This window comes from Typopeltis vanoorti, chromosome 18 (assembly GCF_054136105.1).
Source record: "Typopeltis vanoorti isolate ZY-2024b chromosome 18, IOZ_Tvanoo_1.0, whole genome shotgun sequence".
NCBI classification, from domain to species: domain Eukaryota; kingdom Metazoa; phylum Arthropoda; class Arachnida; order Uropygi; family Thelyphonidae; genus Typopeltis; species Typopeltis vanoorti.
In genome coordinates, this window is record NC_143566.1 from 40,146,379 (window position 1) to 40,171,927 (window position 25,549).

The window sequence follows — 25,549 nt, forward strand, 5'->3', positions numbered from 1 at the left end:
AAAAAATGACAAGAATATCATTTAAAGATAAACTTCCAAACATTTCCACTGAAAGTAAATTAAACTTGCCAATTCATAACGACACATCTGATGATGTATTGGATTTTTCTTTTAGTGGAAGAAATGGACACTGGCTGTCCATACTTCTCAAAATCATTTGATAGATATAAACATGATAAAGGTAAATCCTTGGTCTCCCTGAAATCGGACAAGTCTACAAAGCCAAAAACATTAGGAGAATTTTTACAATGGAACTGTCATTTTTTTTTCACCAGAATATCAGTGATATTATGATTTTTCCTGCATAAACACAACTTTCTGTTTCTATCTGTAGGAAACATATTTAAAACTTGGTGTGAAGACCCTATCTTAAGGAATGCTGTATGCAAGGACAAATCTGGAGATTGTCATGCTCATGGTGGATTAGCTATCCTAGAGGGCAATCAGTCAGATGGATACTCATTTCCATCTGACTGACTGATTTTCCCTTTTCAGTCGTTTCCGACCATAGGCGACTTTGTAAGCTTTTTGCCCACAAAGTATTCCTGGTGAGATTTTTACAGGGTAGTTCACCCCCCCCCCCCCTCCATTTTATCCAGACTCAGGACTGGCATATGGCTGGGACTTATTCATGACTGTAATCCATGTGTGTTCACGTGGCCTGTTCTGGGCGGTGAAAAACCTAAGTTTCTGGTTTTTCATCCATTTCATGTAAAAAAAAAAAAAAAAAAACCCTACCTCCATATGAGACTGGCTAACTCACCTTTAGTCGAAAGAGACCAGATAAAGGTTCCTCACGTCACTGACGGGAATCAAACCCAGGTCTTTCCGACCAAAGGGCTTAGTCTATACTGACTGAGCTGCAGGGGCTCACTCATTTCCATCATGTCTAGCTTAATACTGTTCTGTAAGCACAAATAAGCGATTCACTTATTTGAGCATTCTATCTCATTTTTAAGTGATTTGATTTTAAATGAGATGGAATTTGATAATCTTATGTTACCACTACCTTAGCCTATACTTTTTATGGGTGATTTTAATGGACACAGCACTCTGTGGGGTAGTGACAACACAAATGGATGAGATCGTGTCGTTGAGTGAGTCCTTGATAATAATGACATGATATTTCTTTTGTATAATGGACTCATTACCTGTTTCCACATACCTACTCACTCATATTCTGCAATAGATTGCACAGTCTGTTCTCTTGCTATTTTTCCACTGCTCACATGGGATGTTGAAGAGAACATATATGGAAGTGGTTATTTCTGTCCTTTGTGCAATGTCTTTGCAGGAACCATGCTCTCCTGCATGGATTGCCATGTGAAAAATGGAATGCTGGAATGCCTTTTACCATCTTGCCGAATTAGTCAAAGACCTATCTGTAAAGGATGTAGCAGATTGTATTGTCCAAGCAGCAACAGCCTGAATTCCAAAACATCTAGATTCCACTCTGTCCAAAGCTTTGGTGGAACCCAGAGTTGCCAGGTAGCCAAAAAAGAGATCAAGATAGAGAATGTTTTTTTTTTTTTTTATAGATACCCACCTCATCTAACTTAATAGCTTTTAAACATGCTCAGGCCAAAGCACATTATGTGAGATGTAATGTGCTTTCAACATAAAATTTTTGCACAAGTTGTTTGAATAGTCTTAGATCCATTTTACCTCATTGATTAAACTGTGCAAAAATTTTATGGGATAAAATCTTGAAAATGAAAAATAGATACCAAACAGTGTTCTGTACCTTAGACCTTAATGGATGTGTTGTTGCTGATCCAAAAGCTATCTCCTGAGTTTTAATATTGAAAGAGCAACTTAGAGAAACATCAGCTAAATTTTTCTACTAGTGGATTTTTGCCATACAATCAGCCATTTGTTAAATAGAAACTAAAGAGCTATTTTTTTTTCTCTCACCACAGTGCAGTGGGTCTATGATATCCATTATGAAATGATAAGACATCTTCTCAAATCAAATTATTTCCAATGGAATGGGAAAATCTACAAACAAATCTGGTTTTGCAGTGTGAAGTTCTTTATCTTCTCCATGTGCTGACTTATTCATAGAAAACTTTGAAAAAGATTTGCTACTATCTACAAATCCACCATCACTTTGGAGGAGATACATAGATGTATAATCTGGAAACAGTGTGGCTGAGTTGTGTGTTTTCTTTCATCTATTAACTCCTTCCACCATAAAATTAAATTCACTTTAGAACTTGAAAATGGAGGAAAATTACATTTCCTAGATTTTAATTTGAAAAAAAGCAGACGGAGGCCTCTCCCTTAGCGTACAGCAAGCCCATTCATACAGGTCGTTACCTACATTTCTCTTCATTGCACCATATATATCACAAAAATTAGGTATCATGTATACACTGAAATAAAAGAGGTGACCTCTATTATAGGAGATTAAGAAACACTAAAAGAAGAATTACATTCTCTTCTCCAACTATTGGTGAGCAATGGATATTCTAAAAAAATAGTACAAAGAACACTATTCTCTACCCCTTCTCCACAATAGATCCCTGCGCTACAAAGCCTTCGTTTCCATCCTTATATTGGCAAACTTTCTCTCAAAATTGCCAGTCTCATGATGACTGAACAGTTCTGTTATGTTCACTTAAGGACTACAACTCTTTGAACAAACATCCTGGAATTCGCAATACAGACAGCACCTGGGTTATGTACAACTTGACTTACAACGTTCCGTACTTACCAACGAGCTTTCAAGGCTCCATATAAGGATAATTAAATTAATAATTTGGGAACTACTTTCTTCCGCGCATGTAAACAAACCCGCATGGCGTTGAGTGGTCAGAGCTATGGAAGACAATGTGATGACCTTGAGAGAGATCTGGAAGAATTATAACTTCTAGGATGCCATCAAAAACATTGCTGATTCTTGGGAGGAAGTGAAGCAATCAACAATTGAAGAGGCTGTGGAACAAACTGTACCCTCAATTCTGTGATGATTTTTGTGGTTTCACAGAAGAAGAAGAAGGCATTGCTGAAGTCAGAAAAGCAATTCCTTGCCTCTTCTCTCCATGTGAATTTGTGCACATTTTTATGTTGGAACATGGTGTTAGTAATAACCAGTCCATGTCCTGAGCAGAAATCCAACAGGTATTTGCCATTATTATTAGCTTTGCTCTTTTCTCCAAATTTTCCCAAAATATTTTTGTATGTCTCACAATCATTTCCTACTGTGCTATTTAGATCCCCAACAAGGACCAACTTTTCCTTTTTCATTGTGTCAGTTGCTTTTTCTAAAGCATCAAAAAATTCCTCCACTTCTACCTTAGTAGAACCTTCTGTGGGACCGTAGCCACAAATAAGTCTCATTGTCCAGTTCCCCATTCTCATATTTGCCCACATTACTCTACTTGAGACTGACTGCCATTCAAGAAGATTAGCCTCTTATTTTGTGTTGAATGCTATGGCTACTCCTTCTTTTCCTTGATTGTCATTGCCTGAATATAACATTTTGTATTTATTGCTCAGAAACATCTCACCAGTTTTTGTCTTCTTTGTTTGTCACCCTCTATTATGTCAATCTGGTACTTATCTAATTCCTCAGCTAGCTCCATTTCTTTGCCATTCAGGCTTCTTATGTTGATAGTACCGATTTTTAACTCTGGTGATGTTGAGTTGGGGTGTGTTTTCAGATTTGTTCCAGTAGCTGACTTTTCGCTGTTCGCACCTGGTTCCCTGGCGAAAACAACGGGGGCCTTGTTTAACCGGGCGACGCCCCAGCTGGCATGAAATTTTGTCATGTTGTACCATCATGTTGCATTCAAACAAACAGCAATAGAATCAAATCCTGTTTGTTTAAATGAAAAGAAAGAGCATAATAATTTCTGTAACTTATTATTATAGTACAGGGGTATTATTATTATTATTACAGTATTACACTGTATTATTATTACTGCCACCATTATAGTTTTATTGTTATTATTATTTTTATTACTACCGCATGTGCACTATTCATCAGGGATCTTGTCTGTAACCCGAGGACTATCTGTGCTCCATGTTTTTTGTGGCCTTGCTTACAAAGGGCAGACATCTAAAAGTTTGGAAATTAGGCAAAAAGATCATATTGGAAACTTCAATAACAACAGAGAAGATAGCTCATGCCTAGCTTTGCACTTCTCCCACACTCTCAGCAATATTGAATTGGACAAGAGCTCCATGCCTTACATACAAGAAAACTTCAGTGCCTGCAATATCAAAGAGGCTATGATGGTTATCCACTCACAAAGCACATTCAACAGAAACCAAGGAATGATTTTATGGGTTATTTGGAAGTTATTTATTAGATCTTTCAACACGTCAGACTTTAACTTTTCTTCTTACTATCATGCCTATCTACTGAATAATGACTGACCCTTGCCAGTTTCCATAGGCTATGTGTTTCTGTGTTTACTTTGGTATAACACTTCCTATATGTTGGTTTTAGTTGTATAATGGTTCATGTTTACCATTTATGACGAAACTAATTGGTTATATTATGACCTATTAAACCCAGTATTAATTATCGTTTGTCACATTCATTTTTTGGTCAAGAAATCTACATACTCATCATATAACAGAATAATTATAGAGGAAGAGCTTCTAGGTCCTTGGCATAAGTCAGTTGTCATTGCTATCCCCAAACCAGGAAAAGATCCAACAAGCAAACGTGTTTGATTTTTTTTGTGTTGGATCCAATGTGTTTCTGTGTTTACTTTTGTCTAACAGTTTTTACATGTTGGTTTTAGTTATATAATGATTCATGTTTACCATTTATTGTATATTTTTTTGTTCTTCCTAACCCAGAAGAAGCTACCAGCATAAATGGCAAAACTAATTGTTTGCACTGTTTATATTATAACCTATTAAACCCAGTATTAGTTATCATTTGTCACATTCGTTTGTTGGACAAGAAATCTACATGCTCATCATATAACAGAATAATTATAGAGGAAGAGCTTCTGGATTCTTGGCATAAGTTAGTTGTCATTGCTGTCCCCGAACCAGGAAAAGATTCGACACAAGCAAACAACTATCGACCTATTACTTGACAATCTATCTGCCTTTGTAAGATATTAGAGAAAATGGTTAATGGCCAGACTTCTCTCCAATACACAATGTGGCTTTCTTTTGACTTTGGACCATTTAGAAATTTGTATAAGAGACTCATTCCTGAAAACAAAATCTGGTTTCAGTATTCTTTGATGTGGAAAAAACTTATGAAACAGCTTGGAGATATGGCATCTTAAAAGACTGCTATAACCTAGGTCTCAGAGGACTCTTTCCTGTATTTATTAAAAATTTTGTCTAGCTGAAGTTTTAAAGTCAGAATGTCAAGTATGCTATCTCAACTATATCATCAAGAACAGGTTGTTAACTAAGGTGGCTGTCTAAAGTACATTTTGATTACAAAGTTAACTCAATCACTAAACAGCTTCTTCCCACTGTAAGCAATACTCTATATGTTGATGACTTCACAGTTACTGTCACTCTCATAATATGAGTGTAATTGAAAGACAACTTGAACAAGCAGTTAATTATTATTATTTATTATTATTCAGGCCTCCATGGAGTGAAAAGACTCATCATGGGAGGTCCTTCCTAAGAAACACAAAGTCTATCATACCACTCCTTGAACTCATTGCATTCCATGGTTCAACCACCCTCCATGCAAAGAAACCACTCCTCACCCTCTTGCTCACAGTTTCCATTCATAACTTCCAGGGATGGCCTCTTGTCATCACTCCTTCCCGCTGTTCAACCAAGCGAAAGAACTCCCCAGTGTCAACCCTGTAACCACCTCTCAACAGTTTAAAAGTCTCAATCATATCACCTCTCCTATCCACCAAACTCTGCAGTCCACATTCCCTCAGCTGATCCTCATAACTATCATTGTACAGTCCTGAAACCATCTTTGTTATCTGCCTTTGTACCCTTTCCATTAATGTATCCCCTTTCAAATCCTGGGGACCAAAGCTGAGAACAATAGTCCAAGTGTGGTCTGATCAGATCTTATTCAATGGAATGATAACTATTTTATCTCTGCAGGTCAGTGTCTTTCTCATTATTGCAGCAATCCTCTGTTATCTTTGCCATCTTTGCAATATGTCCCCTAAATTTCAGGTTTCTATCAATCATCAACCCCAGATCTCTTGTCTCCCCTACTTCCTCCATTAGGGGAGACAATTGTGTCTCTTCGTGGGCTCTTAGTGATGGGTTCAGATTTTTAGCACAAAAGTTGTCTATGTGCACTTCTTCTAAAAATACACTCTTCACCTAGATCCTATATTAAGAATGGGACAAACTGTTATTTCAGTAGCAACAGAAGCCAAAGGAAAAGTGCAAGAGAGCATTGAATATTTTTCACCCTATTCTCTACTGAATGGGGTGCTGATATATTTGCATTATTTAGTCTTTATCATGCACTTATACATTCAAAGCTGGATTATGGGTCTCAAGTCTATGGTTCGGCAAGGCAGAGTAACCTACAATGGTTGGGTACCATACATCGTTAGGGTATATGGCTAGCTATAGTATGCCCACACTTTTGAGATCTCCACTTGGAAACTTGCCAAGAATAGTCAATTCATGCTGAAGGGGAGAAAGATATGAAGGACGTACGGATTGGTTGCCAACATGTAAATTTTTTCAACTGTTATACAAGCAACATAGTTAACTACAATGATCATAAAACAGAAGTTAATTTTCCGACGCGTAATAATAAACAACTCATCCTGCAATACAGATTGATTACCCTATTATCATAATGGATTCTCCTTTTTTGTGACTATCAATCATCAACCCCAGATCTGCAGAAGTGTCGAAGGATTTCTAATCGGTGGGCGAACTATACTGGTGCCTTTCACACATTGCCCACTCAAAGCTTTTAAGTTGAAGCAAATGCACCAGACATTGGGGGACTCAGTATGACACACATCAGACTGCTATAGGTCCTTTTGGTATGTTTTAAATCTCTTTAAAGATTCTGGAAGCTATTAATATGAATGTTGACAAAATTACCTGCACTAAACATAATGGCATTCCTCCATGGCAGGTTTGCACTGGAGCCTGCAACACCTCACTTTAACTATGCAAGTTTCATACACCATGTTTTTATGTTGCTCCCACCTGCAAAAGGTGATTTGTGAACCTGTAGTACATTTTGTTCCATGGGTGGCTAAAGATCTTATTTAATCTTTCATATTTTTTTGTGTATTTTAAATTTATTTATATAACCAATTCTGTTTTTACATGGCATTTTTTGCATGATTTCGAAATAACACGGTATAGAGAACAAAAAGAATTCTATTTTTACATTGTATATTTTGATTTAACACAGTTCAAATGGCTCATTTTTAAATTTTCTGTTTGAATTCAGTTCTGTTAAAAAGGGTATTTCCATTATAATTATCATTTCCTAGTACGGTACATATGTACTTAAACTTGAATTTTGGGGAACTTCCCTCAATGTTTTAAATATCAGGGATTACTCTACACTACAGAATGTAGACAAATGCCAAGTAGAACTTATATAGCGAAATCACAAAAAAGGGTGGCTTTAAAGCAGCTCAGGATCGTGTGACTCTATGATTTTGCAGCAATATTTCAGGAGATTGTGTACGAGTATTAAAACCATTACTCATTAATTGATCTCTACGACCATAGGTATGAAAGATGTGGATTTTAACATGTTACCAGTGTACTGGAAGGCAAATGAAAAAGGTTGCGTTACACAAGAAATTTTTAATGAATGGTTCCATGAATGTTTTGTTCTAGAAGTTAAACTCTATTTGATGGGTAAAAAATCTGGACTTTAAAGTTTTATTGATTATAGACACCTTGCCTGTCCATTCTGTTTTAGAACACCCAAATGCAGAATTTTGTTTTCTTCCACCTAATACAACCACTAGACCAGGGTGTGATTGTTACCTTCAAAACTTGCTACATAAGAAGAACATTCCAATACATTTTGGATAAACTAGATAAGGATAATTTACCGACAGTTATTGATGTGAAGAAGAAATTTTCTATTTTGGATTGCATCAGACTTGCTATGCTGGCGTTATCAGAATTGAACGATCAACTTTAAATGGATGCTGGAAAGCTACCTGGCCAGAATGTGTGAAAAAGAAAAACCCTATACCTTTGCATACAACTGAATATCCCAATATCATCAGATTAGCACATGTAGTTGGCAGAGAAGGATTCGATGATTTTTCATCTGCAGATGTTGAAGAATTGATGGTTGACAATGCTGTTAGTGATGATGAAATAATAGAAGCTATCCTTGAGAATCTCAATGAAAAAGAAAAAAGTGATGATGAAAAGATTCCACTCGCTGCGGGATTAATTAAAGAAGAGCTTCAAATGGCTAGTAAAATTGCAAAGTCATTTTCTTATGCATGATCCAAATACTGAATGAGCTGCAGTTTAAACGTGAATTGAAGTTACGTGTGGTGCGATAAAGAATTACACAAAGATCTAGTCAGAACAGGATTTCAATGATTAATTAGAGTTCATGGTAAAAAAAAAAAAAAAAAAAAATCAATCTTCAGAATTATTGGATTTAGTTCCTTTTACTGAAGAAAACGTTTCATCATTGCAGTATAAACAGGACGACCAAAGTGTTCCAAGTGATGGAAGTGATTTAATTCCAGTCTCTCACAAAAGAATGCGGCTACTGTCAGAAAGTGACAGTGAATAAAATTAATAACCATATGCACAGGTGTATTTGGACCTTTTCGAATTTCTGTTATATTAGTGACACACTATTTTCTTTAAGAGATGCATATATATATATATATATATATATATATATATATCTACTCTATACTATAAAATGATAAGCTGAAATTGGAAACGGATGTTGGCTGTAACGTTTTTGTCAAGTTATTTGAAACTCAGGGGCTACCCTGAGTGTCGAGTCTTCAAAATTCAAGGAGAACCGCCTACCAGTTCGGAACATGGGGGGGGGTGCCGTAGGCATCAGGGGCGGCAACCCCTAGCGTATATGCACACACACACAGTCATCCCTCGACTTGCGTTCCATCCGGCAGGATGTAAGTCAGTACATTAAATTAACAGAGTTATAGGGGTTAGGGACTTAACCATAATAAGTATACTGTCATTTTAATTGTAGAAAGTATTTTACCTTAGGTATAATAAATGTTAAAGATACCAAGCTATTTTAAACCTGGTTTTACTCCATTTCCCAAGTAAGCAAACAGACAAACAAGTCAAGTTTGCGACTGCAAGTGTTGCAAGTCTAGCTGATTCTACACGTAGTGCAAGACCAAGGCAACTCATGGTAAAAAGTAGAATAAGCTCTGATCACTCTTAATATTTACCCTTAATGCAAAGCACATCTCCTGGAGGAGATGTATGATGTTTTGTATTAAGTGGCCCCCTTGCCTTTAATACAAAACATCATACATCTCCTCCAGGAGATGTGCTTTGCATTAAGGGTAAATATTAAGATTAGTGATCAGAGCTTATTATACTTTTACCATGAGTTGCCTTGGTCTTGCACTATGTGTAGGATCAGCTAGACTTGCAACACTTGCAGGCGCAAACTTGATTTGTTTGTCTGTTTGCTTACTTGGGAAACCAGGTTTTAAATAGCTTGGTATCATTAACATTTGTCATTTTAATTTTAAAACCTTATAAAACTGAACCTACTATGCGTTACGGGCACTAGAAAAGAGGAGAATAATCACCGAAACCTTCCTCCGCAATCATACCTTCATTACCTTCCCTATGTGGAGGACCAGGCTGCGGCACTTCTGGTGTAACCTTTTTTTTTTTGATGAAAATATCCAATGTGCTTTGCTTATTCCTCTTCTTCTTTTCATCATAAATTTGTTTATAGCAAGCAAACGCATGATGTACTTTCGTTTCTACTAATAAGTAGCGTTCAACATCGAGGTCCATGTCTTCAGCCATTTTGAGAACATTTTTTGCAAGACCTTTCACTGTGAATTGTTTAACTAACTCTTGTTTCTCTATTCCCTCTTGCTTTTTTTCGTTCTTCCTCTTCTGCCAACACGTTGTTCCTCCAGTTCGACCAATTCTTCGTTGGTCTTCAGGGGCACTTTCCATAGGTTGAAATATCATCATTCACTTATTCAGATTGTTTGCTATGCCTACTATTTCTTCACTCAATTTACAAAGGTCTTCGTTTTTTCAAGACTTCCAAAATCATGCACAAACCTTTTTAGTGTCTTTTTCCATATACCATTCATACATTGAGAGGTCACTTTGTCAAGCCACAGCAATATTTTTAATAGCATGATAAATATTGAATGCTTTCCAGAATTGCATGAGAGTGTGGTCATTTCCTTCAGTAGTAGAAACGGCTTGTGGTAAAAAAAGTTCTCCATAGGTAATACGCCTTAAACACTACAAGAACCCCTTAATCCATCGATTGGATCAATGAAATAGTGTTTGGAGGGAGAAACATCACCTTGATCTCGGTGTGAAGATCACTGATGTAAGGTGGATGACCTGGAGCATTATCTAGAATTAATAAAATTTTAAATTCTACATTTTCTTTCACACGATAGCTTTCCATTTCACTTGCATAACAGCTTAAAGGAATCCCCAAACAATTTTTGAGTCATCCACGACTCCTTATTGCTCTAATAATGAATGAGAAGAGTATGCTTCCTAATGTTTTTGAAGGCTTGTGGACTCTCACTGTGCCATATCACAAATGTTTTCAGTTTATATCCAGCCACATTATCCCCTAACAAAATCGTAACATGGTCTGTTAGAGCTTTGAAACCAGGTATAGATTTTTAGCTTTTTGTGGATGAATGTCTGCTCGGGCATTTTTTTTTTTACAAAACAAGGAGGTTTCATCCATATTAAATATTTGCTGTGGCAAATAATTTTATCCAATTTCTCCACAAACTCCTTGGCAGCCTTCTCATCGGTACTTGCAGATTCACCATATATTTTCACTTTATGCAACGCAAAACGCTGCTTGAATCTCATGAACCAATCGGAAGAAACATTGAATTTGTAATTATAATCGGACCCTGCTTTCTCTTTCAATATGTTCAAGAGACTTAGTGCTAAGGGGTATGTGGTTTTGGTTCATGTCTTCTATCCATGATGCAAGTATCTTTTCCATATCAATGAATAGTACCTTGTCGTTGCTTTGTTACTATCGGTGATTTAATGGAAGCAGATCATTTCACAGGCTCTATGATTTTATCTTTATCATACTTATTTTTCAAAATGGTCATCACTGTGGAATGAGACTATCCATTCATTTGTGATCACATTGACTGGCTTACCAGCTTCATGTTGATTTATAACTTGTAACTTCGTTTCAAGATTAATTGATTGCCTTTTTTTCTGTGATTCTTCACTAGGTTTTTTGATTGGCTGTGTAGGAGCCATGTTCATAAAATATTGTGAAATATTTAACAATAAATACACAAATAACCTATTTCTCAAACACAAAAGGAACAGAGGAACTGTTGAAGACACATTGATTGTTGAGGGAGATTGCAGCTGAATGCGCAGTTGCCACTGCGCGTGATGCAATGATGCTAAATAAAAACAATTTTATTTTGCGCTTGCTGGTGTCTTGTTCAAAAGCCTCCAATATAATTCGCACCCCTGATTTTACTTTACAAAAGGTAGAGAAACATTTGCAGTCTGTGTAATATATTTCTCCACAAATAGTGCATTTAAAGACAACTGGAATAAAAATGGCACTAACTAATGAGTCACATGTCCCTCTCCCAGAGAAACTGCTGTATAGACTCGAGCAAAACCATATGCTGCACTGACAACATATGGTTTTGCTTGACACCACCCTGTCGTGGATGTATTAAAACTAAGATATGTATAGCGAATGTGTTTCAGATATTATGGAATTCGATTGATGAAAATTAGCATTTCAACTCAACAACTGTTGGCTTGCTTTGTCATTTGGTAGCGTGATCTTTTGTTAATACTGGATCAATCATATGCACTTCTTCAGAGCTGCTCTATCTCTACTGGCCTACCATTGCTGTCTATTTCATTCTTGCTTTCATTTCTCATTAGTAATTTGTGAAGGATTGTTCTTTAGGTATCTCAAGTCTAAATTACTGGTAATTTTTGCTTGAAATAATGAGAAAGATGACCTTGACGATGCACAAGGGAACTACTCTCGAGGCCAGAAGTAGTGTTATCGAATAGGAGATTCTTGGAAAGTCATATCCGTTTTCAGTTTTTTCCCTGAAAAGTAGTTTCCGAAAATCTCAGCATATATCTCACACCATGATTTTTTAGTTTTACTTTTGTGGGTGGAAAAGCGAAAGTTATATTCGAGTAAATACGGTAGTCGATGTTGATTCCCTTATGGCAGGGGTGTTCAACCCGTTGATCGCAGAGCAATTTTTGGTCGATCTCTTGTGTTTCTCCTTACTTACAAATTTAATTAAAACTGAAAATATTTTATTTATCATTATTTTGTATTATTTTTAATTCGCTTTAAGTGTATTGCTATTGTTTATTTATTTTTCATTAAAATTGTCAAATCAGTAATTTCTTATAAGTACGGGTAAATGAATTAATTTGGATCAGTGGAAGTCAAACAGCGAGCCGAGTGAATTCAATTATAAGCAAAGTGTAAAAACTCGATTGTAGCTTAAATATTAAATATTCCAAAGCACATTACATCAATTTTTTACTTAGGTTAAGTCCCATGTGAATATTGTAACAAAATAGACGTTGTTTGTCTTGGTATAGTTTGTATTAGATGTTTTTGTAAATAACTCTTTTGAAGCTAACTGTATATACTGCTTTAATAAGAATATGTTAGAGTGTTAAAAACAAAGGCAATGTTTTTGTCGCCGAAGCTGTGCATGATTGCATTAGAAAGATTGTTATTGAAACTTGTATGTATGAGAAAGGCTTGCATGCTCTTAAACATCTCCAAAGTCAGTCAGAAAGAGTTCAAACAACTTTCCGATGGCCGGGCAACTTACAATCAAAAGAAAGCGGAGGAGAACAAAAGGCATGCCAAAACTTGAAACTTAAGATGAAAGAGACTCGTACCAATTCTTTGGGGGTTGACAAACTTCATGCGAGGTCTCAGAGGAGGCCTAATAAAAAGGGACTGAAGCAAGCAGAAGGGATCCCGGTTCCAGAATTGCTGTCAGAGAGGAGACTGCCCAGTCCAGTGTCTCCTTCAGAGAGAGACTGCCCGGATCCACGTTGCTTGAGAGAGGAGTTTCCCACTTCCAGAAAGGGCTTCTCAGTTCGAGACATTGCTAGAGAGAGACTACTTCTAGGCTGCAGACAAGGTTTCAAATTGCCAAAGAAAAGTTTCCAGGCCAGGTTAATGTCAGACATTCACCAGTGTGTTGCGTTTTCATTACAATTTGATGAATCAAACGACTTTATTGATATTGCTCAGTTAATGGTATTTATTCGCATGGTATTTCAAGATTATGCAAGTAAAGAAGAACTTTTGAAAATTATACCATTGTTGGGAAGGACTAGGGGAGAAGACATTTTTTCAGCATATGATGAATTTGTGAAACAACACAAACTTCCGCTTTTTAAACTTGTGTCTATTACTATTGATGGTGCTCCTGCAATGATAGGTAATAAATCAGACTTCATTTCATTATGTAAAAACTATGACAAATATCCAGATTTTTTACATACCACTGACTGTATTATTTACCAACAAGTACTGTGTAGTAGAAGATACCAGAGGAATGGAGGAAAAGTATTCTCGTCACAATCTACAAAGGAAGAGGAGATGTTCAAGACTGTGGCAACATAGAGGAATCAAGCTGATGTCACACACACATTAAAAATATGGGAAAGAGTAATTGAAGCAAGGTTACGGCAGGAAACGAAAATTGGTGAAGAGCAATTTGGATTTATGCCGGTAAGAGGGACAACGGATGCAATATTTGCGCTAAGGCGATTGATGGAGAAATATAGAGAGATGCAAGTGGATCTGCACGTGGTGTTTATAGATCTGGAAAAGGCATACGACAGAGTGGCCAGGCAGGAGGTATGGAGGTGTATGAGGAAGAAGGGGGCGGAGAAGTACGTGAGGTTGGTGAAGGAGATGTATGAGGGAACAGAAACTCAGGTCAGGTCTAGTGTCGGCATGACAGAAGGGTTCCCTATTGTCGTAGGGCTACACCAAGGGTCAGCTCTGAGCCCCTACCTCTTTGACCTGGTCATGGATATACTAGTGGAGGATGTCAAGAAGGAGGCACCATGGAGCATGCTGTTTGCCGATGACATTGTTCTATGCGAATCATCCCGAGAGAAGCTTGAAAATACCCTGGAAGAGTGGAGAAAGACATTGGAGGAGAGCGGCATGAGAATTAACCGGGTGAAGACTGAATATATGTCAACGGGGAGTGACGAAGATATCGTCATACGACTCCAGGGTGAAAGGCTAATTTCAGGAAGAAATTCAAGTACCTTGGGTCGGTTGTCGAGAGGAATGGTGACCTAGATGAGGAAATACAGCACCGAATAACATGCAGTTGGATGAATTGGAGGAAGATGAGCAGGGTCCTGTGCGACAAGAGAGTGAGTTGTAAGAGGAAAGGAAAGCTCTCTAAGATGGTGGTGAGGCCGGCGATGCTCCATGGTGCAGAGACGTGGCCTATAACCAAGGCACAGGAGAGGAAGATGGAGATGCGGATGTTGAGATGGATGAGTGGTGTGACAAAGAAGGACAGGATAAGGAATTACTACATCATAGGGATGGTTAAGGTGGGACCAATTGGCAAGAAGATACAAGAAAGTGGGCTGAGGTGGTTTGGACATGTTGAGAGGAAGGGTGAGGAGTATGTTGGTAAACGAGTGGAGTGTATGGAGTTGGAGGGAAGGAGGAAAAGAAGCAGGCCCAAGCTCAGGTGGAGGGATAAGATGACAGAGGATCTTAGGGAGAAAGGATGGAGTCCGAAGGATGCCCTGGACCAGAGAACTTGGAAGAGGAAGGTTAAAGATTGGTGCGCCGACCCCGTTTAACATGGGATAAGGCAGAGTGAAAGAAGTAGACTGTGTAGTAGAAGATTAAACACAAAAGATGTTTTGGATATTGCATTTAAAATTGTAAATTCTGTTCGAGGAAAAGCCCTTCACCGGCGCTTATTTAAATTACAGACAGATGATGATAGGGAACTTCCGTTGTACAATAATGTTCGCTCGCTCAGCAGAAGTCAATTTTTAGAAAGATTTCTTGTATTAATTAATGATATAAAAATTTTTCTTGATGAAAAAGAAGATATTTATCCACAATTGAGTGATAAAAGATGGTTGTTACACATCATTTTTAGTAGATTTCTGTACGAAATTAAGCAATTTAAATTTAGAGTTACAAGGTAGAGATAAAAATTTAATTGACATGTTAAGTTCAATAAAAACTTTCCAACAATACTTACTTTTATTAAAGAAAAATATAAATGGCTTAAAAATTAGTGGGCTGTTTGATATAAACCAAGCTGAAGTAGAACTTGAGATAATAATCATTCAGAATAGTTTACATTTAAAATCAATAAACAATGAAGTCATTTGGACGTGTGCACATAAAAAATTCCCAATATTAACTGATATTGCGCAAAAAATTCTGTTGCGTTTCGGATCGATATACTTGTCAGAATCCGCTTTTTCAAATATGACCATCATAAAAATCAATTAAGAAACCAAATTACAAATGATCATTTGGATTATTGTCTGCGATTTGCCACTTCTTCACATCAACTTGACTATATGAAAATATTGCGAGGTCCAAACAATGCCAAATTTCACGTTAACTTTTTTTTTTTTTTTAATCAACCAGCATTTCCTGTAACTTGTGAGTTTGTAATCAATCTGTTGTTTTTTCTAACTTTGGTTTTCCAAAATAGAGAAATATTTTATTCCAATATATTTTTTTTTTTTTTTTGTTGTTGTATTAAAATATTTGTTATATTAAAATAATTAAAAGTGATAAATAAATTTTTAAATACACAAATAAAGTTTTTAGTTGTTTATTTGTGCATAATCAGATATCAGGTTGGGGGAACGTGATCTATATAAGAGAGTAGATCGGCGAATAACTTTTTTATAGAAAAGTAGCTCGCATAGTAAAGGTTGAACACCACTGCCTTATGGGATCATGGACATATCTTTGAGCGGACGTAAGTCGAGGGATGACTGTATACACATGATTTTTTTTTTTGCAAGTAACTTATTGTTCGTATCGAGTTTTCACATCTGGAATGATTCTTCTATTTTTTCATATGCACTGTGTCCTTTTTTTACATGGTTTTCATTTACACGATTTTTTCTGAAATCAATCTACTGTGTAAATGGAGAACTGGGTGTATAATCTGGCAACCCTGCTCTCTAGACCAAATGTAATTTTTTTGCAAGCCACTTCAGGTCCCTAATAAGCAGGGTGGTGATGTTGCATCAGACAGTTAAGTCCACCTCCCTGCTAAGACAGTTGCAGACATTCGTGCCCATGGTAGAATTCTAACCTGCAGTCTGTTGGTTGGAGAGCAGTTATGCTAACCACGTGGCCAACCAGGCTGTCTACCTTCAATTGTTTAATGCACACAGGACAGTCACTCTGATTTCTTCATCTATACTGATGGTTCAAGATCAGGGATCTCTGTTAGCTGTGCTGTTGTATTTCCTGATTTTACTATTTCTAACTGGATCCCACTTGATATCTCCTCTCCTGTTTATAATCCATATTCAGTGCTTTGTGAGGTTTGCAGGCTACTGTACAAAATGAATACCTTAATTTTGATGTTCGGTTGTGGTGGATTCCCAGCCACATTGGAATTAAGAGAAATGATGCTGCTAGATCAGCTCATACTTTTTTTCTTCTTCCACATACTGTTTGACAGTTCCTTATACAGACTGCAGACATTTTATAAGATTTTATAAGATACATTTTATAGGATGTTCACTATCTTTTCCGATGTACCTGTGATATAGGGAATAGAAATGGTCATGTTGTATTCTTGTGTATTAGGGGAGGGCAGAGTAATGGGCCTATGTAGTATTTTATCTATTTTGTAGGGATTGTAGCCGTTGGCTAAGAACGTATGGTGCAGGTATTAGAGTTCAGTGGTCAGAGTTGTATCGTTAGAACAAATGGCTCTGGCTCTGTGTGTAAGTGTTTTTAAAATGCCGTACTGTTGGACTGGATGATGATGTGATTGTTTATGTAGGTATCTTCCTGTGTGTGTGTAGGCTTTCTGTAAATAGAAAAAGATAGTGCACCATCTGAAAGGCAGGTGACTAATGTGTCAAGAAATGGTAAACAGTTATTTGATTCTTTTTCTACTGTGAAGTGAATTTTGGGGTGTTGGCTGTTTAGGTAGGTGACAAAAGCATCCAAAGTGTCTTGTCCATGGGGCCAGATGGCAAACACATCATCTACATAGCGTAACCACACTTGTGGCTTGTATGTAGCTGTGGTAAGTACTTTGTTTTCAAAGTGTTCCATGTAAAAATTTGCTAACGGGGAAGAGAGAGAGGGGGGAACCCATGGCAGTACCATTAATCTGTTTGTAGAATTCCCCCCCCCCTCATGTAAAGTAACCTGCATTCATGGTAAATTGAAATAATTCAAAAATATCTTGGGGAAATTTAGACTTGATTAAATCAAGAGTGTCTATAAGTGGTACATTGGTAAATAAGGAGGTGACATCGAAACTAACCATTATGTCTGAATCTTTTCGGATTAGATTTTTAACCAGTGTTTTGAAACGGATTGAATTTTCTACAAAAGTAGAGGAGTTGCCAGTAAGCGGGGCAAGTGACTTGGCTAAATGCTGGGCCAGTTTATGTGTGGGACTATCTATGCTATCAACTATGGGGCGTAGGGGAATATTAGTTTTGTGGATTTTTGGTAATCCATAAATACGGGGTGGTTTAACATGAATTGGTTTTATTTTCCTGATGATTTCTTTGGGCCATGATGTCACTTTTTTCAGTAATTTTCGGACTTTTTTCTTTTGAGACATCGTAGGGTCTCGATGTATAATTTGATATGTGGAACTGTCACATATGAGATCTTGCAAGTTATATAATAATAAAAATATTATTATTACAAAAGCCGATAAAGGAAATGCAACAGTTATCATGAATAAAGAAGAGTATAACAGAAAAATGCAAGATCTCATATGTGACAGTTCCACATATCAAATTATACATCGAGACCCTACGATGTCTCAAAAGAAAAAAGTCCGAAAATTACTGAAAAAAGTGACATCATGGCCCAAAGAAATCATCAGGAAAATAAAACCAATTCATGTTAAACCACCCCGTATTTATGGATTACCAAAAATCCACAAAACTAATATTCCCCTACACCCCATAGTTGATAGCATAGATAGTCCCACATATAAACTGGCCCGGCATTTAGCCAAGTCGCTTGCCCCCCTTAATGGCAACTCCTCTACTTTTGTAAAAAATTCAATCCATTTCAAAACACTGGTTAAAAATCTAATCCGAAAAGATTCAGACATAATGGTTAGTTTCGATGTCACCTCCTTATTTACCAATGTACCACTTATAGACACTCTTGATTTAATCAAATCTAAATTTCCCCAAGATATTTTTGAATTATTTCAGTTTACCATGAATGTAGGTTACTTTACATGGGGGGGGGGAATTCTACAAACAGATTAATGGTACTGCTATGGGTTCCCCCCTCTCTCCCCCGTTAGCAAATTTTTGCATGGAACACTCTGAAAACAAAGTACTTACCACAGCTACATACAAGCCACAAGTGTGGTTATGCTATGTAGATGATGTGTTTGCCATCTGGCCCCATGGACAAGACACTTTGGATGCTTTTGTCACCTACCTAAACAGCCAACACCCCAAAATTCATTTCACAGTAGAAAAAGAATCAAATAACTGTTTACCATTTCTTGACACATTAGTCACCCGCCTTTCAGATGGTGCACTATCTTTTTCTATTTACAGAAAGCCTACACACACAGGAAGATACCTACATAAACAATCACATCATCATCCAGTCCAACAGTACGGCATTTTAAAAACACTTACACACAGAGCCAGAGCCATTTGTTCTAATGATACAGCTCTGACCACTGAACTCCAATACCTGCGCCATACGTTCTTAGCCAACGGCTACAATCCCTACAAAATAGATAAAATACTACATAGGCCCATTACTCTGCCCTCCCCTAATATACAAGAATACAACATGACCATTTCTATTCCCTATATCACAGGTACATCGGGAAAAGATAGCCAAAGTATTGTTGAAACATGGCCTTCGCACCACTTTCAAACCTCATGTCAAGCTGGCAACTCTGATCCGCTCGCCTAAGGATAAACTTCACCCTTTAGCACACCCAGGAGCGTATGAAGTTCCGTGTGACTGTGATTTGGCCTATTATGGGCAAACAGGAAGATCAGTGAACATCCGCCTGGAAGAACATGAAAGATACATTCGCTACTATTACTATGGCAAGTCGGGACTGGCAGACCACGCTTTGGACACTCCTTCACACAGGATTAGATGGAGGAAAACGAATGTGCTATTTAGGAGTCGTTATAGATCTGAAAGATTATTTTTTGAGTCAGCAATGGCTTTGAAGAATTCTCCCAACCTTAACAAATATGGTTGCATTAATTTGCCAAAAATTTGGGAGACGGTTATCCTAAGAAAAACTCCTGGATAACTGCTGTTTTTTTTTTTTCGTTAGAGGGCGCCAAAAATAAGACTTTAGATCTTTTGTCTTTTGCAATTATATTGTTTCACTCGCTCACTGTCTCGTTTACATGTGTGTTGTGCTCTGATGATGCTGAGTTGAAAATCAGCGAAATATAAGCGTTAATAAAACATCTTTGTTGTTAAAAGTGTTTGTGGTGTTAATACCGTGAAAAATAAGTCATGAATAACCATCAACACCTAAGCTTTAGCCTATATCTGTTAGAGTGGAGGAGATCAGTTAACCATATAGGAGCAAAAGCATGAAAAATATGTTCTGTGTACACACTGTCCAATTTGAATTTCACCTTGCAGGCAAGTTTATTTTAATTAATGTTTTCGATCTTGATGTTTACTCACTGTACATCTTTATTATCTTTATTTCCCGATCTTTGCCCACCTAGTTAAATGTGAATAACATTGCTATTTTGTGGTCAAACAGGATCGTAGGTTCAAATCCTGTTGTAGCATAGTTGTTTATGGATGTCTCAATTCATGTGGACAGAGTTTTTATTTCCTTGTATATAGTCACCACTTCACTGGTTGGTAGCTGGTAGAAATGGTTTAAAGAGCCATAGACCTTGACTTTTTGCAGTATGATCTAACCTTTAGCCTATGTTATTTTACTAATGCAAATAGAGAATAATAGTACTGTGAGTGATAATGACAAAATGAGAATGCAAAGTAGATGTTGGAAGTAGTAGTCAATGCATGCATGCATGAGGATAATCAGTATGGAATGAGATGACCTGGGTGTACAGGGTGTAGTTGAGTCTGAAGAGATAAAGAAAGTGGTGATAAAGGTAATCAGGGATGTTTAGATATAGAGAAATCACAACCTACAAATGGCATGGGCAGGACTGCATATAGACCTAAAACTGAAATGCTGTTAATTTACAAATGCCAGGAGCATCAGAAATAAGGGAGATGAAATGGTTTAATTGATGGTTGGATAAGGATGATATTCTGATGGGAATAGAAATGGAAGAGTATGAAGGTGTTTCATGAGGATAGAAAGGACAAGAAGGGAGGAGGATGAGCTTTTGATGAGAGCAGGCAGAATTATGTCTGCACAAAGTGGAGATGCAAGATGTAAATAGTTGCAGTGGTTTTGAGTCAGTATGATGTGAGGTGAAGGTTGGTGAGACATTTAGTTAGATGCTGCTATATGCCTTGGAATGTGGAGAGCAGTGACGAAGAAATGTATAAGCAACTTGGATTAATGAACAAGTGAAGGGTGATTATAGGTGATTTTAATTATGGCAGTATAGATTGGAATGGAGAAAGCATTTGGAAATACGAAAAATAAATTCTTGAGAGACAGCTTTTTTTTTTTTTTTTTTTTTTCACACGAGAACAACATCTTAGGCAGTATGTGAAGAAAGGCACATGAGGATAGAGAGTTTTGTAACTGATTGTTTCATTAGCAGATGTGATTGTGAGTGAACATGAAGTGATCATCTGGATTGTTGCTAGCCATATGAATACTTCTGTAAGAAAAGGATATATGTGGAATTAGAACGCCGGTGATTATGAAAGCCTTACGTGAGAGCTTGCACTATGCAAAATGGAATAAGGTGTTAAGTGGGAGAGAGATAAATTCTGTGTGTCAACTAACCAAAAGTTATTTACAGCATTGATGTACGGATGTATTTTGAAGGTCAAAAGACTAAATAAGGTAAATGTCAAATTGATGAATGAAGGGATTAAGCATGACATTTGGAAGAAGAGAAGGATACTGTGTTGTAGCATAACATGAAAAATGGCAGCAATCAATTGCACAAGGAGTATAAAGAGCAGGCCAGGCAGGCGACTCAATTGGTACGAACAGATAAACTACAGTATGAGCAAATCAGGCCAAGAAAAATCCTAAATTGATTTTCAGATGTGACAAGTAGAAGAAAAAAATAATTATAGTAAGATGTTTAATAGATGAAAATGGTAGAATGGTTACTGCTGTAGAAGACAAAGTTCAAGTATTTGGTGAATAATTTGAGGGCGTTTTGTACTCATCGGGGGAAAAAAACTGAAGTGTAGCAGAAATAGGTGAGGATGGCTTAATTGTGATGAGTAGGAGGTATATGAAGAAATAAGTTCGATGGCAATAGGATTTGATGACATCACCACATGTCTAAAGGAATGTTCCAGGGAATTAACAGTAGCATTGGTAGGACTGTTTAATAAGAATCTTACAACAGCACAGGTCCCAAGAAAGTGAAAAGGAGGTAAAATTGTTCCATTTCATAAAGGTAGTGATAAAGCTTTGGCTACAAATTATAGGCCAATCTGTATATCTAGAGTTGTGATTAAGATATTGGAGAGATGGTGAGAACCAGGATAAAGGAATGGGTTGATAACAGCAGTATTCTCTGATTGTCAGCATGGGTTTGTTCAAGAAAGGTAATTTTTTACCTATAATTTACAATAACAAGGTGACAAATGTATTGGACAACAGAGATGCATAATGTGGTGGTGTATTTAAATTTTGCAGTAGCTTTTGGTGCCACATAATCTGTTGATGTACATAGGGTAAAATGAAATGGATGGGATTTGATAACAGACTAGCAAGTTGGATCTGTGACTGGCTGTCAGATGGGTATCAGAAAGTTGTGTGTGTAATATCCCAAAAGAGGAAAGTCGTAGGTATTGCCATAGGGGTCTGTACTGGGGCCATTGTTGTGCACTTTGTATATTAATAATATTGGGATTGAGTCAACTAGTGATATACAACTGTTTGCAGATGATGCAAAATTTGGGGGAGCAATGCAGAGTCAAGCAGATGTAGCTTTTACAGAATGACTAGAATAGATTGGATGGTCATTTCAGTTGATTTCCGTTTGCCATTGAGTGAATTTTTAGTGCTGTACCTCTTTCTCTAATTTAAACTCATCTGCATCAGTGGAAATTTTGTAGCTTAATTGGTATTGACAGTGCCTTGGGTTGAAAAGATCCAAGTTCAGATCCTGCTTAAGGTATGAAGAACCTTTATAAGGGATTTCTATTTGAAGATGAGTTATTTAGTGTCATACAGAGGTAGTAGGATTTTCCTTTTGGAAACTCTGGCTTTTCATGGAAGAGATATTCAAAACGATGAAATATATTATTTCATCTTCTTGGATATCTCTTCTTAACTGCTGATGCTAAAAGCAATACAGAATTCTGGCCTAAGCAATTAAAGCTATGAAGAACAGACATAATACATCTGGCTTTATAGCCTTAATTGCTTAGGCCAGAATTCTATATTGCTTTTAGCATCAGCAATGAAGAAGAGATATCCAAGAGGATGAAATAATATAATATTTTGCAACTGTTTGGGGTGAAACCTGTAATTGTTGTTTAACTATTAAAAAAAAAATTGTGAATTTTTTTCTCCCTTTAATAACTTGGAAAATTTTATAAATCTTATTCTGACATTATAACCTTATTTTAGAATTTTAATTCAGTATTCATTGATGTTTGCTGTTCATTACATTTAGTGAAGAATGGCACACAGCTAAGTTGCAAGAGAGAACAAATGTTACTCGTTGACACAAGTGAGTGAATGTCAGTAACATCAGCCAAACACAAAAATTAGTTTAATTCTTCAAGTATAGTTTGTTACATGTAATGAACATTGTTTTTATTTTCAGTTTAGTACAGTTCTTTAGTAAAATGAAAAAGTGGGCTGACATGGCAAATTTGCCACAAGATATGAGACATAAAGTTGATCGTTTGGAGAGAAACTTCAATGTTTCTACTGTGATATTTAAAAAGTTTGAGCCAATTTTTTTAGATATTTTTAAAAATCCTAGTGATGATCCTCCAAGGCCAACTAGAAGTCGAAAGCAAAGGTATTTGCAATTATGTTTGGTTTTTGTACTTTTAAGAATAGCTTCTTTTGATAATTGATCATGAATGTGCTATTACAATATGCATTTATCCTATAGTGCTATTTTAACTTAAAACATTTTTGTTTTTATGTTGAGTTAATGAGGTAAAAAAAAAAATACCTTACTGCACTTAAAGAAAGTCTCTGTAGCCCAGTCAGTTTCAATAATGCCTTTTGGTTTGAAAGACCTGGATTCAAATCTCATGGGATGTGAACAGCCTTTTATCAGTGCTTTTCAGTTGATGGCAAGTATTATTATTATTATTATCTAAGACCTCTAGGCTATATGTTTCCCAAACCAGCTATCATTTGCTCTAAATGTACTCACGACTACAACAGACAAACTATTTAACTCAGTCACTGCACTGTGAGAGAAAAATTTAGATCTTGCTCCTTTCTTAACTGCAAATGATCTTAACTTCCATGGATGCCCCAGTGTTCTATCCTCACCTTCTATATAGTGAAAAATTTCATCATATGATATCCTATAACACCCATTCAGAAGCTACAGACATCTGTCATATCATCCCTCTTTCTCTTGCTAACCTATCTGTAGTCCACATACTTGTAATCTGTCCTCATAATCTAAATGATATAATCCGAAAACTTCCAGGTCAGGCACATTCCACCAGATTGAGTATTCCTAGTAATTCCTAGTGGATTCACAGAAGAAACATCAACTCATTTGGATGATTTTTTGGAGACCAATGAGGAGAACTCACTAGAAATGCTTTGGGAAGGAGTCAAGGTGAGAATACAGGATACAGCGAAGAAGTATCTCAGCCCAATAAGAAGACCAAGAGACCCATGGATATCAGGTTCAAAATGGGAACTAATCAAAACAAGGCAGTTGGAAAAACAAAGGGACACATGGACTGAAGAATATAACAGATTACATAGAGAAGTCAAAAGAGCCATCAAGCAGGACAAGAAAAAGTTCTATACTAATAAATGTGAAGAGATAGCATTCCAAATGAGGAGGCACAATTATAAAAGGATGTTTTATTTAGTTCATGACTTAAAGCACAAGTTTAAGCCCAAATTGAATGTCATCAAAGACAGGAAAGAAGCATTAGTAACAGAAGAGTTGGAAATCAAAAACAGATGGAAAGAATACTGTGAGGAACTGTACAGCAGAGTGGATAAAGAAAATGTGGAGCCCTCTTACCAGGAAAATTTTGATTTGGAACCTCCTCCACTTAGGCATGAAGTTGAAAGAGCAGTTAAGCAGCTTAACAGCGATAAGGCCCCAAGTGCAGATGCAATCCCAGCAGAGTTAAGGCCACAGAGGATGGAGTGATAAGAGTGTTTCATAGATTGATTACAAGGATATGGGAGACAGGATCATGGCCTAGAGACTGGAAAAAGTCTGTTTTCATACCTCTAGGACCTCTACATGAGAAAGGTGATATGAAGGTGTGCAAAGAACTATAGAGCTATTAGTATAATATCTCATGCAAGCAAGATTTTACTGAAGATCACGTTAAATAGGATTGAGGCTAAAGTTGAGGCAAAGATGCCCAAGGAACAAGCAGGTTTTAGGAAAGGTAAGGGCACCAGAGATCGGATACTTTGCCTTAGACAGATCATAGAAAAATATAAAGAATCCAGACTCCCTCTTGTAATATGTTTCTTAGACTACTCTAAAGCTTTTGACTGTGTTGAGCTTGTGAAACTGTGGGAAGTAATGAAAAGAATGGGTTTTCCTCAACACACTATCAGGTTGATAGCTAAGTTGTACAGTGAGCAAGAAGCCACGGTAAGAACAGGTGTTGGATTGACTGACTGGCTTCAAGTTGGAAAAGGAGTTAGGCAAGGATGTTCACTTTCTCCTTGCTTGTTTAGTATATATGCAGAGGATATCATGTGTGAAGCATTGGATGAGCTCAAGACAGGAATTAGGATAGGAGGTAGATTGATCAGTAATCTGAGGTATGCTGATGGTATAGTGC

The 25,549-nt window shown here is 36.9% G+C and overlaps 1 protein-coding gene across 3 annotated transcripts in view; it reads left to right on the forward strand.

Annotated features, from left to right (window-relative positions):
* Positions 1-25,549, forward strand: part of LOC150096609 (retinoblastoma-like protein 1) — a 488,590-nt gene that overhangs the window by 49,129 nt on the left and 413,912 nt on the right. For all 3 annotated transcript variants that reach the window (XM_090408756.1, XM_090408757.1, XM_090408758.1), the window contains exon 3: positions 23,359-23,559. In XM_090408756.1, the coding sequence (XP_090264882.1) occupies positions 23,359-23,559 (201 nt within the window). The remainder of the gene's footprint in view (positions 1-23,358; positions 23,560-25,549) is intronic.